General features: G+C 51.4%; 1 protein-coding gene across 1 annotated transcript; it reads right to left on the bottom strand.

Annotated features, from left to right (window-relative positions):
* Positions 1–1536: 1536 nt before the first annotated feature.
* Positions 1537–8593, bottom strand: Mapk11 (mitogen-activated protein kinase 11). Its single transcript, XM_051189610.1, has 12 exons — positions 8361–8593; positions 5612–5741; positions 5378–5436; positions 5174–5285; positions 5050–5079; positions 4917–4964; positions 4715–4829; positions 4295–4366; positions 4064–4143; positions 3330–3408; positions 3082–3255; positions 1537–2779 (listed from the first exon to the last, which is right to left on the bottom strand). The coding sequence occupies exons 1-12, from the start codon at positions 8474–8476 to the stop codon at positions 2700–2702; spliced, it is 1095 nt and encodes a 364-aa protein (XP_051045567.1). The 5' UTR covers positions 8477–8593; the 3' UTR covers positions 1537–2699.
* Positions 8594–14082: the final 5489 nt, after the last annotated feature.

The raw sequence follows: 14082 nt of genomic DNA on the forward strand, positions 1-14082 counted from the left end.
CCCGCCCCTGGAGCTGATCTTTTCATCTCCTTCTCTAGGAAGGAGATACTTGGTTCTGTCTCCCAGACATCTCAGGTTGCATCCCCAACCCCATTGTGTCCACTAGCTCTTAGCTTCCTAATCTAGAAACCAGAGGGATTGGTCATGTAGGCCCTTCTAGGGCCGCTTTGCATCTCTGTTCCCAGCTTTGGCCCCTACCTGGTATGTGGAGTGCCTGCTTCAAGCAATGAGTAGGACTGGCTCCTCTATCTATCCCACCTGCTATCCAACTTAGCCATCAAAGCTGGGAATGAGCTAAAGGTGTGCCTGCCCCCAGGAAAAAGAGGGGCTCCTATGTGAGCTTTCTTTCTGGGGTCTGGCCCAGATCTGAACCAGATGCTCCTGGAGGGTAAAGCCACTATCCTTCCCACAGCCTGGTGACCAAAGTCCATTCCAGAATCCCGCTGGATTGATGAGTAGTAACAAGATCCCCCAGAAGGCTCTTCCCCTCCCTCCATGCCTGCCTGCCTGCTGCCATGAATCAGCAACTCAAGGCCAGCCAGAGCAGCTTTACACCTGGGTTGCTGCTGGTGGTGTGGCACATTCACCAGCAGACAGGAGTGAGCAGGGGAAGCTGAGCCACTCAAACCACATCTGCCTGTATCCTGTGCCCTTCATGCCCTTCATGCCTCTGGCCATCCACCAATATCTTCCCAGTTCCCTCCTTATTCTGTAGGGGACTAATCCAGACCAGGGTTTGGAACTAGGGTCATGTATTTGATTCTACTCCCCTTTCTAATCCCCCAACACTGGACTTGGCTCTGATCTTCTGGGTTTCCCCTTGGACCAGCTGCCAGATTAAGGCGTCTGGAGGTCCAAGATTCAGGACATGAACATGATACATGAGCTGGCTATACCCTGGGCTAAAGTAGCCTTTTTGCCTTAGCCAGGAAGGAAAGGAAAGCTGTTTCCCATATCCTGTTCAATCCCTGAGAAAGAACTGGCCTTTACTCCAGAGACAATCACACTCCATCACCCCACCCCAGAGCCAGTCTCATCACTGAGTAAGAGGGAGCCAAGCCTGCCTGCTGACTCCCAATTCACGTAAAGCAGCAGGGACCAATGTGGGATGGCTATCACACTGTTTTTTCCCTTGTAACCTGTGGGTCTTTTTGTTTGTTTGGTTGGTTTTTGGAGACAGGGTTTCTCTGTATTGTTTTGGAGCCTGTCCTGGAACTAGCTCTGTAGACCAGGCTGGCCTCGAACTCACAGAGATCCACCTGCCTCTGCCTCCCAAGTGCTGGGACTAAAAGCGTGTGCCACCAACACCTGGCATAACCTGGGTCTTATCCTGCGCTGGCCTCCTGGGTTCTTGACCCCTCCATAGAGGAGCTGCGATGGTACCAGAAATGACCACTACTCTCACTGAGTGATCAAGGGGGTTGCAACAAGTGCCAAGTCTGTGAGACTAGCTGAAAGTGGACCACACACAGAGATCCAACCCCTCCTTCCCCAGGTAGCAGGGGCAGTAGAAACAATGGGGTCTGGAGCCTTCCACACAAGAGCAAGAGGGAAACCCCTTTATTGTGCACCCTTGGTGCAGGCACTTGACATTCAGAGTCCCCTAATCCCCGATAGCAAGAGATCATCATCTCTTCAGGGAGGAGCCACACCCCCAACATGTCTTCAAACGGGGTCCTACCTCAAAAGTTACTTGGTCAGCTCCTCTCTGGGGAAAGGGGAGATAAGGGATGACTCACTGACCACAGCATGCTAGACCAGCTGTAGTAGCTATACAAGGGTAGGTGGAGGTAGAATGTGGGCAAACATTTGTCAGCTTTGAATCAAGGTCATGGGACAAGAACGTCCAGGTTCACATCCATGGGTGCTGTCCACCTAGCATCCTAGAGATTAGAGCCCCACCCTATTTCACCAGCTTCCAAGCTGGCTTTGTGTCCTTGTGCCTCGGGATCCTGTAGCAGCCCTACACCTTAGAAGAAAGTCCTGGGTTTTGCTCAGAAGAATGGATCTTGGCACCTCTCAGAGCAGTAGTCTAGTTCACAGATGGGTGTCAGGACCCATTAGGCAACAGGAACTTGGAGGAGGAGAGGTAAGAATGTCTCCATCTTAGGTGCCCTACCAGAAATGGCTGCTGACCCTTGGGTGCTCATACACACCAGTACGTGCTTGTGTATGCTCTGATGAGTATATGCATGAATGTACATGCATTCCCGTTTGCCCACATTTCACAGGCAAACAAAGCTGCAGCCAGCTTTTCAGATTAGATATCTGGTGATGGTCTCTGCCTTGCCACCACCATGGGAAACTCCATTCCATTGGATGGGGACACTGGCCCTGCCTCAGCTTTCAGCTGCTCCAATCACTATGACTCCTACCCCCTCAGAGTCTCCAGGGGCCATGACCTGTTTGCCTCCCTCCCAATCCAGATAGTTTTCAAGAGCAGACACACTCAGATCCCGCACACTGAGGTACCAAGGAGAACCTGGGTGGACCAAGGTGGGCCCAGAAACACTACTGCCCAGGCTCCAACACATAATGGCAGGCATATGTACACATTTGTGCATTCATGTGTGTATATAAGTGCAGAGTTCTCTCAAGGCAAGGAGTCCCAGGTTAAATGTCAGGGCTGCCTGAGAGGCACCTTTTGAGAAAAACTGGGGAGCTGAGGAAAGGGGGAGGCTCCCCCCAGGGGCAATGCCTCACTGCTCAATCTCATGGGTGCCAGGTAGCTGTGATGGCTCCAGGGGCTTGAAGCTAAGGACTTCCTGGTAAGTTAGCTCTGGGGGAATGAAAAAAAAAAAAAAAAAAAAAAAAGGATAAGATTGTGTTTCTGCCTACATACACACACCCCATTTTCCCATCTGCATGTGTGGCATCTGCTTCCCAGCCCATACACATACACACTTTTACATGTCTCACTTCGGAGAACAGGCATATTGTTTCCCCCCTCCCAGGCCACTTAGGGACAATTTCTGCGGAGTTTCTTGCATGAAACAGGTAAAAATCTTGCTCTGAAAAAATGCAGCCCACAGACTTCTTGGGCATTTCTCTCCCTCTCCCATGCCCCTGTCCCGTGCTCACCCTTCCACTCCTCCAGTGTTCGTTCCTTGGCTTCAACACTTTCATCATAGGGCTCAGCCTCTGGCTCATCATCAGGGTCGTGGTACTGGCTGAAGTATGCATGGGCCAAGGCTTCAGCTGCACTGACCCTTTGGTCACTGTCTAGCACCAGCATCCTTCCAAGGAGGTCTACAGCTACAGGAGTGAGGGTTAGCACTACATCCAGTCTTGGATCTGAAGCCCAACCAAGACCCAGTATCAGTCCTCACCCAGAGGGTTGGCTCCATGGAAGACACTGCTGAGATCCTTCTGGGGCATGGGGGGCAGAGACTGGATGTATGTCCGGGCCTGGGGACACATAAGAAGGACTTGGAGGGCTAATTACCCTCTATTCCCATGGACCCAGACTGGGCAGAAGGCTTCAGGAGACAGCCCTGATGCATTCATTCCAACAGGCCTGGCAGGTGCCCCAGCAAGCCAGAGTCTTGCTCTCGAAGTCTGGGGGCTCCTTAGCTGGGCAGTAGTGGCTCACGCCTTTAATCCCAGTATTCAGGAAGCAGAGGCAGGTGGATCTCTGAGTTCAAGGCCAGCCTGGTCTACAGAGCAAGTCCCAGGACTCCTAGGGCTACACAGAGAAAGCCTGTCTCCAAAAACAACAAAAATAAAAAGGTCTGGGAACTCCAGACCTCCACTTGGCTTCTGATGATGCCTGCAGAAGTCAAATATTCAAAGCTTTCTTTCCTCTTGTTTGCCTCCACTGTCTATAGCCAGAGGATTTGGTCAGTGTTGGCAGCTTTGTCTTCACTGTTTCTCCAGCCTGGAGATACCCTACTGATTCACCTGCTTCCCCCTAAGGAGTTTAGCACAAGCCCTATCCCCCATGTGATGCCCATTTATCTGCATTCCACCTCCTCCCCAACATGACCGGTGCTTGGTCAGCAGAACCAATGGATGGATGGATGGATGGATGGATGGATGGATGGATGGATGGTCACTAACTTACATGCTCCGATGATATCTTTGCCAGAACCTCAGGGTTGGGTGTGCCCACTACCTCCATGATTCGCTTCAGCTGGTCAATATCTACCTAGCTCAGGAAACACCCGGTGTGGAACTGTGTGGTGCAGGACGGGGGCCCCATGGGACATGACACAATAAGACTTCAAACAGGGGCTGGAGACCAACCCTACCCTGTAGAATGGGACCCCAGCTTAACCCTGCTCCCCAAGGATACAGTCGTTTCCAGGAAAGAGGGCCTTTCCTTGAATCAGCTCAGCCATGATGCAGCCCACAGACCAAATGTCCACTGTTGGGGGGGTGGAATAAGGAGACACTATCAGTCTGCCACCCCCAAATTCTTCCCATGGTGTGTGTGTGGGGGACCCTCAGTCATATCCAGGACCAAAGAGACCAATAGAGCCCTTACTCTATACCCTACCCTGAGAAGAGGTATGAGGATACCCACTAAGCTAGACACCTTTCTAAAAGTTGGTCCTGCCAAACCCTTGCCCCTCACTTAGAGCTCCAGGCATACTCTTCTCCCTTTTAGCCCTTCTTCCTATCCTCACAGATTTGTCACCTTCCCTAAACATTGTGTGTGAGCACTGCCTGCCCACCCTCACACTACAAGGCCACTGTTGATGGCCGATGGCACCTGTCTGGTTGTAGTGCATCCAGTTCAGCATGATCTCTGGCGCCCGGTACCAACGTGTGGCCACATATCCAGTCATCTCCTCATCAGCCTGGCGCGCTAGCCCAAAGTCCAGGATCTGGAGGACCATAAGTGTTATGTAACTTCTTTGTGCAGCCTACTTCTCTGTGTATCCCCACTGTTCATGCATCACCACCATCCTTACCCTAAGCTCACAGTCTTCATTCACCGCCACATTGCTGGGCTTCAGGTCCTGCAGGGTGGACGGGGCGTGAATGAGGCACCCATGAACCTGGGCAGAGTGACTGACCCTCACCCTCGCCCACAGCTGCACCTACCCGGTGGATGATGCCTGCCGAGTGGATATACTGCAGGGGAGGGCACACCGGGTGAGTCCAGGCTCCACCCTGTTCTGCCCCAACCTAGCACGGTCGAGGCAACCCCAGAGCCCAAGCGCCCCACCTTCAGCCCACGCAGCAGCTGGTAGACGAGGAACTGAACATGCTCATCGCTCAGTGCCTGACACTTGACGATGTTATTCAGGTCAGCGCCCATCAGGGTGGTCACCAGGTACCTGCGCCAGGATCAGGAGTTAGGACAGAGTTTCACTACACCCTCCCCGACTAAGCTCCCAAAGCCATCACCACGCCTGCCCAGGCTGCTCACACTTCACTGAAATCCTCGATGGATGTGGCCGGCGTGAAGACGTCCAGAAGCCCTATGATCTGGGCAGGAAACCGAGGCGGGACCACAACACAACTGTAGGCAACGCCCCTACTGGTCTGGACCCCGCCTATATGGAGGCGTACCCTCCAAAGGCCCCACCCCACCCACTTCGCTCCCGCCCCGACGGGGCGGTGCCCGTTGTTCAATTACTACACCACCGGTCCGCCCTCTCACGTTCTCGTGCTTCAGGTGTTTGAGTAGGCGAAGCTCCCGGTAGGTCCTCCTCGCATGGATCAACGATTGGAAAGGGCGAGACAGCTTCTTTACAGCCACCTTCTGGCGCAGACGCGCGTCGTAGGCTGAGCTGCAAGGTGGGCGATTGAGGCGATGAGCGAGCGCCTGACCCTGAGTTCACCCTGCACCAGAGTACAGGAGCAAGCTTCCACTGCTGGCTCCAAGACTTAGGAGGCCTGGCCCTGCCTGCTCGCTCTGCGCTGTCTTCATGCCGCCCCTCTTGGACCTCCCTTAGGTAACCCCCTTGAGTAGGCTGAGGGTTCTCTGGCAGAGGGTTTTTTCTTTTCTTTTCTTCTTGCCAAACCTAAGCCTCCACTCACAACGAGGCCGCCGTTGCATGGACAACACGCTACGACCATGCTCATGGGTACTCCCTCAGCAAGCAGTCTTCCTCCTTCCTCATGGACCCAGTGAACAAGGGGAGGCTGGCCTACAAAGCCATAGACACCGCACCCCCACGCCTCCACACATCAGATTGCGGAAGGAAGAGGTGTTTATTGCATCCTAATGAAGCTGGCCGTGGTGGTTGCCTGTAATACCAGCTCTTGGGAGACTGAAGCAAGAGAATGGAGTTGAGTTCAAGACTAGATGGTGAAACACTGTTTCAAAACAAAAACAAAAAACCCACACACAATTTACAACTGAGTAACTGGGTGATAGGAAATGTTTATCTCGTGTGGGTTGGGGGGGTCTCTGGCCCACTACCACTCCCCAGAGACTGGAGGACCCTCCACCTCTGTACCCTTTTTGTTTTGGTTGGTTTTGGGTTTTGAAGACAGGGTGTCTCTGTGTAGCCCTGGCCGTTCTGGCACTCACTCTATAGACCAAGCTGGCCTCGAACTCACAGAGATCCGTCTGCCTCTATCTCCTGAGTGCTGGGACTAAAGGTGTGCACCACCACCACCAGGCTCCTCTTCACCCTTCTGTCCTTTCCTGGAGAGTTCTCAAATGGGCAAATGAGAATGTGCCTTCTGTATTGGTGGTACCTAGCCCAGCATGGTCATGAGTTGTGGTCATAGGGCTTTTCCCCAAGTTTTGGCCCCACTGCCATCAAGACTGGGGCAGTTATGAATCCACTGAAGGAGCCCAGTTGGCTATAGTCTCTCCCTCTTGAGTCTTTTCATCTCATGGGTGCACCGTTCCCTGCAGTGAATGGAGACAGGGTACTACCCATCCCCACTGGGCAAGGGCAGGCAAGGATGTTCATGGGACTAAAAAGTAATGGAGGGAAGCCAGTTCCCTGTGACAAGCAGAATGTCTAAATATCTCCTACGGTGGGGCGTGAGGGCAGTAGCCACTAGAGCAGCAGACCCTGCTGCTCCACTGCATCTGAACAATCCAATTACAAGGAGTTGGCATTCTATCACCAACCTCAGTAGTGCAATTAAACAAACCCAGGTTATAGATCAGTGGAGACCGACCTAGGCCTCACTTAGGAAAGTTGGCTATCTCCCAGCAACTTCTAGATGGTCAACCCTGGATGATTCCATCTTAGTCAATGTCCAAGTCCCCTGCAAGGTATCTGCCAACCTTTCTCCCCATCCCCTCTCTCCCTGTAATGTATTTTTTTTTAATAAGGGATTTTGTGTAAACTCATCCTCCTCTAGTTGCTGTGAGCATCCTAGACACAGCCTTTCTTATCTTTTCTTCTCTTCTGTTCTTTGGGCATTGGGGGTGGGGAGTATCCTGTTTCTACTCACTGTGGAGGGGTACACCCTGAGAGAAAGAGGAGCAAGGAGATAGGGAACAAGTGTCATCCATCTCAGAGTGCTGAAATTACAGGCTACAGGCATGGGGCACAATCCCATGACCAAGCTCATACTGGGCCCTGTAAAACAGGACTGTTTTTCTCTATGTTGAATCTATACGATTTCATCAGAGCTCTGCTGTGAGAGATTTGACACAGGCTTCTGATGACAGGGAAATGACAGCACAAGATCCAAGATTTTGAGCCTCAGCCCCCATTCCCAGTGCCGGGGTGGAGGCACATATCACCTTCACACCCTTGACCAGCCTATCTACATGGACTATCTGCACCCATTCTCCAGTTGCGGGTGCCTGGGAGTTAGCTGGTTTCAGCCACCCGGTAGTCTACCCCTGATCTTCAAGACCTAGCTGTGGGGCTGTATCCTGGGATCCTTTGTTGGGTAAACTGGAGTAGGGTGTAGACAGGATAGGTGTCTAATTTTACTCAAGCCTCTATCTGAGACTCCTAGAATACTGGAGGAGAGGGTACGATCCATGGGAGAGTTTGATGCCTTCCGAAGAGGAGGTCTCCTCACCGCGCTGAGGGTCCCCTTTGCAAACACGCAGGTCTGGGGGCTGGTTAGAACCTTCTGCTAATTAGACCCTGCCCCAAATAACCCGGATGGCTGCTCCATTTAGCTGACCCAGAGACTCGCTCTCCCGCCAGCCAGCTGTGACGCCGCGGGATTCGGTCTTACTGGGAGAAACAAGGGATCGTAGATAGGGGTACGTTAGAGGAGCCCCTCCCTGCCCCACCAGTGGAATCCAGTAGGAAAGTTTCCTCCGTGTCCCCTCCCCTCCCCCCCAATTCATTCTTCAGAAGCGTGCCGGCCGGGGGCGGAGGCAGGGCGAGGCCCCTCCCCACGCCGGGAACCCCACGTCGCGCTGGAGGGTCGCGCACACATTCCCGCCCAGCTCCCACCAGATCCTTGCTGGCCCCTACCAGACCGAGCCGTAGGCGCCGGAGCCCACTGGGCGTAGGCCCTGCAGCCGCTGCGGCACCTCCCATACTGTTTTGTTCAGCTCCTGCCGGTAGAATCCCGCGCGCGGACCCGACATATCCGCAGCGGCAGCTGGAGCGAGCACCCCGGAGCCCCGCGCAGCACCCGGCTCGCGCCCCACGCCCAGCAGGCGTGAGCACCGCTAAGCAAAGCGGGGTGGGGGTTGGGGGGCTGCGGCGCAGCAGGGCGGGGCGGCGGGGCGGGGCCGAGGCCGGGCGGATTTCCCCAGCCTGGCGACCGGGAGCCGGGAAGCGTGGAGTGGGATTGGGAGGGTTCCCGGAGACAGACGTGCAGCTTCCTGCCCCTCGGAGACGGCGACAAAGGAGAACGCCGTCTTCCCTCCTGTGGGAGTGACGAGCGGACGGACCTCTTGCTTGTATTTCTTACCTTCACCTTCTGCATGCCACACGCTCCCCCGTCCTTCCCCAGGCCCCAGCCCAGGCTCCTTCCTCAGAAATGAGGGGAAATTGTCAAAAGCGAGCTAGAGCACATGGTGAGAATACTTTCAGAACAAAAAACACTAGCCACGTAATCACTAAAGGCTCTAGGTTAAAAACCAGCGCCATGGCGCCAACCTAGGGTCCCACTCTGGGAGGTGCCTTGTGGCCTTGATGAGGAGGATGCCTCCGTTTGGCATTAGTGGTTCAACTCCTAGTAGGCTTTACTTTGGTGACAGGTAAAGTCTACTAGGAGACGATATCTACACCACATCTTGCCCTAACCTGGGTCTAGAAGCTCCTGGAAGAGGTGAGCTCCTGGTGGACAGTCAGGACCAGGGACAGCAGCAGCACCATGGCTGGGACCACAAGGTTTGATCCCTAAATGGATCCTTTTTTGTTGTTTGTTTTTCGAGACAGGGTTTCTCTGTATTGCTTTGGAGCCTGTCCTGGAACTAGCTTTGTAGAGTAGGCTGGCCTCGAGTCGTGCACCACCAACGCCCAGCCAAATGGATCCTTTTTGATATTGGATATTTTTCCTTCTCATGAGGTACCCACCTCACTGACACCCGTGAAACGCGCCCAGCCCTGACTTTCTCAGGCCACTAGCACAAGTTGGCCCAGCAGGTCTGTCACCCAGGCAGGCGCAGTTCAGTTTGTTACCAAGTCTAGAAAGCTCCCTTTTCCAAGGTGGATACTCCCATGTGCAGTGAGGCCTCACCAGTATGTGCAGAGAGGCCTCACCACTCTAGGACAGTGGTTCTCAATATGTGGTTCTCAACCCCTTAGGGGTTGTCTGAGACCACCAGAAAACACAGATACATTAAGATTCATAATAGTACCAAATTACAGTTATGGAGTAGCAATAAAAATAATTTTATGGATTGGGTTCACCATAACATGGGGAACTCTATTAAAGGGTTGCAGCATTAGGGAGGTTGAGAAACACTGCTCTAGACCCTATTTTTACTCACACTTAAAAGTGAACATGGGGGAGGGTGGAGCTATGGCTCAGTGGTTAAGTGCACTGTCTGCTCTTCCAGAAGACCCAGGTTCAATTTTCAGTATCCACATGGCAATTCACAACTTTCTGTAACTCTAGTTCCAGGGCTTCTGACAGCTTTACACAGACACATAGGCAGGCAAAACACTAGTGAACATAAAATAAAAATATTTTTAAGAAATAAAAATAAAAGTGAACATAGTGCCATGTGTCATAGTGCATGCACACCTTTAGTCCTAGCATTCAGGAGGCAGAAGTAGGTGGATCTCTATGAATTTAAGGCCAGCTTGGTGTACACTGTGAATTCCAGAATAGCCAGAGCTAAAAATAATAGAGACCACACAGACAAAGGCGCACACACACACACACACACACACACACACACACACACACAAAATCAACCTTGCCCCCCAATAAAGTGAACATGGACCTAGTGTGGTGGTTCCCATCTCTAATTCAAATGTTCAGGAAGCTGATCTGCAGGCCCATAACAAGTTCAAAGCCTTTCTGGGCTACATAGAGAATTCAAAGTCACCTGAGCTACAAAGTGAGACCCTGTCTCAAGGCAAAAGGAGAAAGAAAGAAAAGCCAAGTATGGTGGCACACGTTTTTAACTCCAGCACTTGGGAGAGGCAGGTGGATTTCTGTGAGTTCAAGGCCACCCTGGTCTACAGAGCAAGTCCCAGCATATCTTGAAAAACCCTATCTTGAAAAACTAAAATAAATAAATAAATAAATAAATAGAAATAGCAATATAATATAAACTATAAATTAAAAATTGTTAACCAAGCTGGGCAGTTGTGGTACATGCACTCGGGAAGCAAAGGCAGGTGGACCTCTATGAGTTGTAAGATAGCCTGATTGATCTACAGAGTGAGTTCCAGGACAGCCAGGACTATACAGAGAAATCCTGTGAAGAAGCAAAGCAAAACAAAAATTGTCAACTAAACTAAAACAAGCCAATGAAGTCCCAGGCTAATAGGAGTATCCACCCTGGTCTACAGAGCCAGTTCCAGGACAGGCTCCAAAGCTACACAGAGAAACCCTGTCTAAAAAAAAGAAAAGAAAAAGAAAGAAAAAGAAAAACCAAGTATCTACCATGAATCCTGAAATATAGTGGGGCACACCAAGTGGCCAAGGAAATAGCTGCAAGCCCTCGGTCTCTAGTCCCTCTCACAAAACTTTGCCCAAGCTGTAGGCCATTCTTGGCATTAATTTCCCCTCTGGGAGCCATTCTCAATCCTGGAGCCTAGCCAGAGAACCTGAGGGTGGCCCCAGCCCCCACTGCTCGGGACAATAAAGCTCAGAGAGCACCTTTCCCAAGGGTGGGTGAGGTTTTGTGCAAAGCTAATGGAGCTTCAGCTAAAGGCAGAGGAGGGGGGAATTGAGCCAGGGTGATGGTGGGGGGTTGGGAACCTTGCCTGCACAGTGGCCAGGGGGAGGGTAGTGGCCTTTGTCTGTACTGCTGCAGGGCAGGGCCAAGCAGTTACCAGGGTAACCTTCCTTGTCTCCTCATTCCCAAGGATGCCCAGTTTGCCTCAACTGGAAAAGTGGGGAAGGGGGCAGGATGACGACTTAGGAATCTAGTAGCCACCTACCCACTGCTTCCCCCTAAGTCCAGGTGGTCAGAGGGGACTACTGTTAGCCAGGGGTTAGGCCTCACCAGGCTTAGTTCTCATACAGTTTGATTCTCTCACCCTCAGTTAACTGCTTTGGACACCCTCTCCACCTGGTGTGCCCATCCACGGGTACCAGGTGCCTCCTGAGGATTGTGTGGGATCAAGCACTACAGGGAGTGGTCACCTGAGTTTAAGCTGGTAGTGAAGATAACAGGTACAAGGTAGCATTGCAATAGAGGGTAGATGTGTGTGGGTGGGGTGGAGGGATGAGGGGGCTGCAACAGAAAAAGTCCAGGTCCCTCTGCTATGATTTAATGTCACCCCTAAATATCAATCCCATTTCTATTGCCCCCAATGCTCAAGCCCTCTTTTTCAATTAGACAGCTGTGACAGTTCCCCAGTGGTTAGCTTGTCCACTCAGATCCCACATTCTGCTAGTGCGTCAGAATGTGTTTTGTAAAAGATAAATCTGGAAGGCACTGATTTAGGGGCAGGCACTAAAGGTTGCCTACCATAGCCCTTTCTCCTCCGCCTCTCTTTAGTACAATGGAAAGAAAATAAGGACATATACAAAGATAGGTCATCCCTGGGTTTGTTGGTGATGGTGCTACAACTCAAAGCTGGTCTCATGTCCCTCCTATCCCTAAGCACTCCAATTCAAAGGCCAAGGTTTTACTCCTTGCTGGTCCCCAGTGCAAGACAAGCCCTGAATCTCTGTATACACTTGTCTACCCTTGGAGAAATGTGAAGAGTAAGGATGGATACAGCACCTGGAATCTGTTGGGTTTGAGAGCCACCCCCAAGCTCAGCAGCTTGTATGCTTCTGTCCAGTAAGAAGATGGTCTTAGGGGTCCATGCTAGAAGCCAGGTCTCAAGGTTTCCAGTTCTTTTATCCCAGCTCTGCATTCCAAAACATGACCCCTTCACCCCTGCTGACTTAAGTGATACTTAGTTCAGACTTGGGGACCAGCCATCTCTGCAGAAGAGCCTTGTGTTGAATCACAGTAGAAGCATCTCTTTAGAGGGTTGTTAGGGGATGTTGGCTATTGGCCTTGTACTCCTTCTTGGGAGAGTCCCCCCCATCAGGACTTCTCAGACATAGGATGTGCCAGTACATTCTGGGAATAGTTCAGAAGAATGGGATTCGTGGACAGCATTTGGATCCAGCCAAAAATGAAATTGGACCATTTCACTTCCTGTTATGGAACACTGACTTACATACGCATCTGGAGAGCATGGGAGTGTCCCCAAAGGAAGACCCATTTGTCCAGCTTGCTGCTGGGTTCTGTCTCATTCAGTGCCCACAGCAGAAGTGCTTGGGGAGCTGGGTGTGGTGGCGCACACCTTTACCCTCAGAAACAGAGGCAGGCAAATCTGAGTTCAAGGCCACTTCTGGTCTACAAAGCAAGTTCCAGGCCAGCCAAGGTTAAACATTGATATACTTTCAACAACAACAACAAAAAAGCTAAACAATTAACAATAAAAAAACAAAACCTTGTGGAATGGATGAGGCTCTCACTGTGTGTGCACATCTCAGTTTAACTCACACTAGCACTGGGGTACTTTCTAGGTCTCTGTTCTGTGCCTGGGGATTAGGAGCAATCCTCTTTCCTACTGTGGTGGTTTGAATGAGAAAAGACCTAAGAGGCTCATGTTTGAATACTTGGTACCAGTTGGACTGTTTAGTATTAAGAGGTGTGGCTTGCTAGAGGAGGTTGTTTCACAGGGGTGGGGGTGAGGGCATGCTTTGAGATTTCAAAAGCCCAAGTCAGTTGCAGTCTGTCTCTGCCTGCAAATTTCAGAACAGATGTGAGCCCTCAGTGGCATGCCTACCTGCTACCACGCTCCTCACCATGATGGTCAGGAGCTAACCTTCTGAAACTGTAAGCAAGCTCCCAAATAAATGATTTCTTGTGTAAATTGCCTTGGTCATGGCTTCTCCTAACAGCAACAGTACAGGAACTAACACACACACTAACAGGCTTTCTCTTTTTCCTTCTTTTTGTTTTTTTGAGACAGGGTTTCACTGTTTAGCTCTGGCTGTACTGGAACTCACTTTGTAGACCAGGCTTGCCTTGAACTCACAGAAATCCACCTGCTTTCTGCCTCCTGAGTGCTGGGACTAAAGGTGTGCACCACTGTTGCCCTGCTCACAACAGATTCTTGGAACTCATGGCACTACTGGCTCTCTGGTCATTGACTATTTTTTTAAATGGTTCATTTATTTAATATGCTCTGTCTGCCATGTATGTCTGCACACCAGAAAACAGATACCACTATAGGTGGTTGTGAGCCACCATATGGTTGTTGGGAACTGAACTCAGGACCTCTGGAAGAGCAGCCAGTGCTCTTAACCACTGAGCCATTTCTCTAGCCCCCAGCCATGGACCTTATATCTTGCAGCATCAGCAGAAGCTGATCTCAAGGCCCCCTTGAAACTCAGTGCACACACAATCTTCATACGTATGTGCCTAGAAAACATGTGCTGTATGTAAGGTGCCATCACATCTTAGAAACAGGTATGGAGGACCAGCCAGATAGCTCAGAGGTTAAAGTGGCTTGCCACCAAGCCTGATGAGCTGTGTTTGATCCCCAGAACCCACAA

The sequence above is a fragment of the Phodopus roborovskii genome, unplaced genomic scaffold (assembly GCF_943737965.1).
Source record: "Phodopus roborovskii unplaced genomic scaffold, PHOROB, whole genome shotgun sequence".
Taxonomy (NCBI): domain Eukaryota; kingdom Metazoa; phylum Chordata; class Mammalia; order Rodentia; family Cricetidae; genus Phodopus; species Phodopus roborovskii.

What these genes read in the sequence shown, in the direction of transcription:
- Mapk11 (XM_051189610.1), bottom strand. Translation starts at nt 8,476, where the DNA reads ATGTCGGGTCCGCGCGCGGGATTCTACCGGCAGGAGCTGAACAAAACA. An exon ending in GGCGCCTACGGCTCGGTCTG is followed by an intron (nt 5,742 to 8,360) that starts GTAGGGGCCAGC and finishes CCCACCTTGCAG; the next exon opens with CTCAGCCTACGACGCGCGTC. An exon ending in GATGCACTACAACCAGACAG is followed by an intron (nt 4,367 to 4,714) that starts GTGCCATCGGCC and finishes CCCCCCCAACAG; the next exon opens with TGGACATTTGGTCTGTGGGC.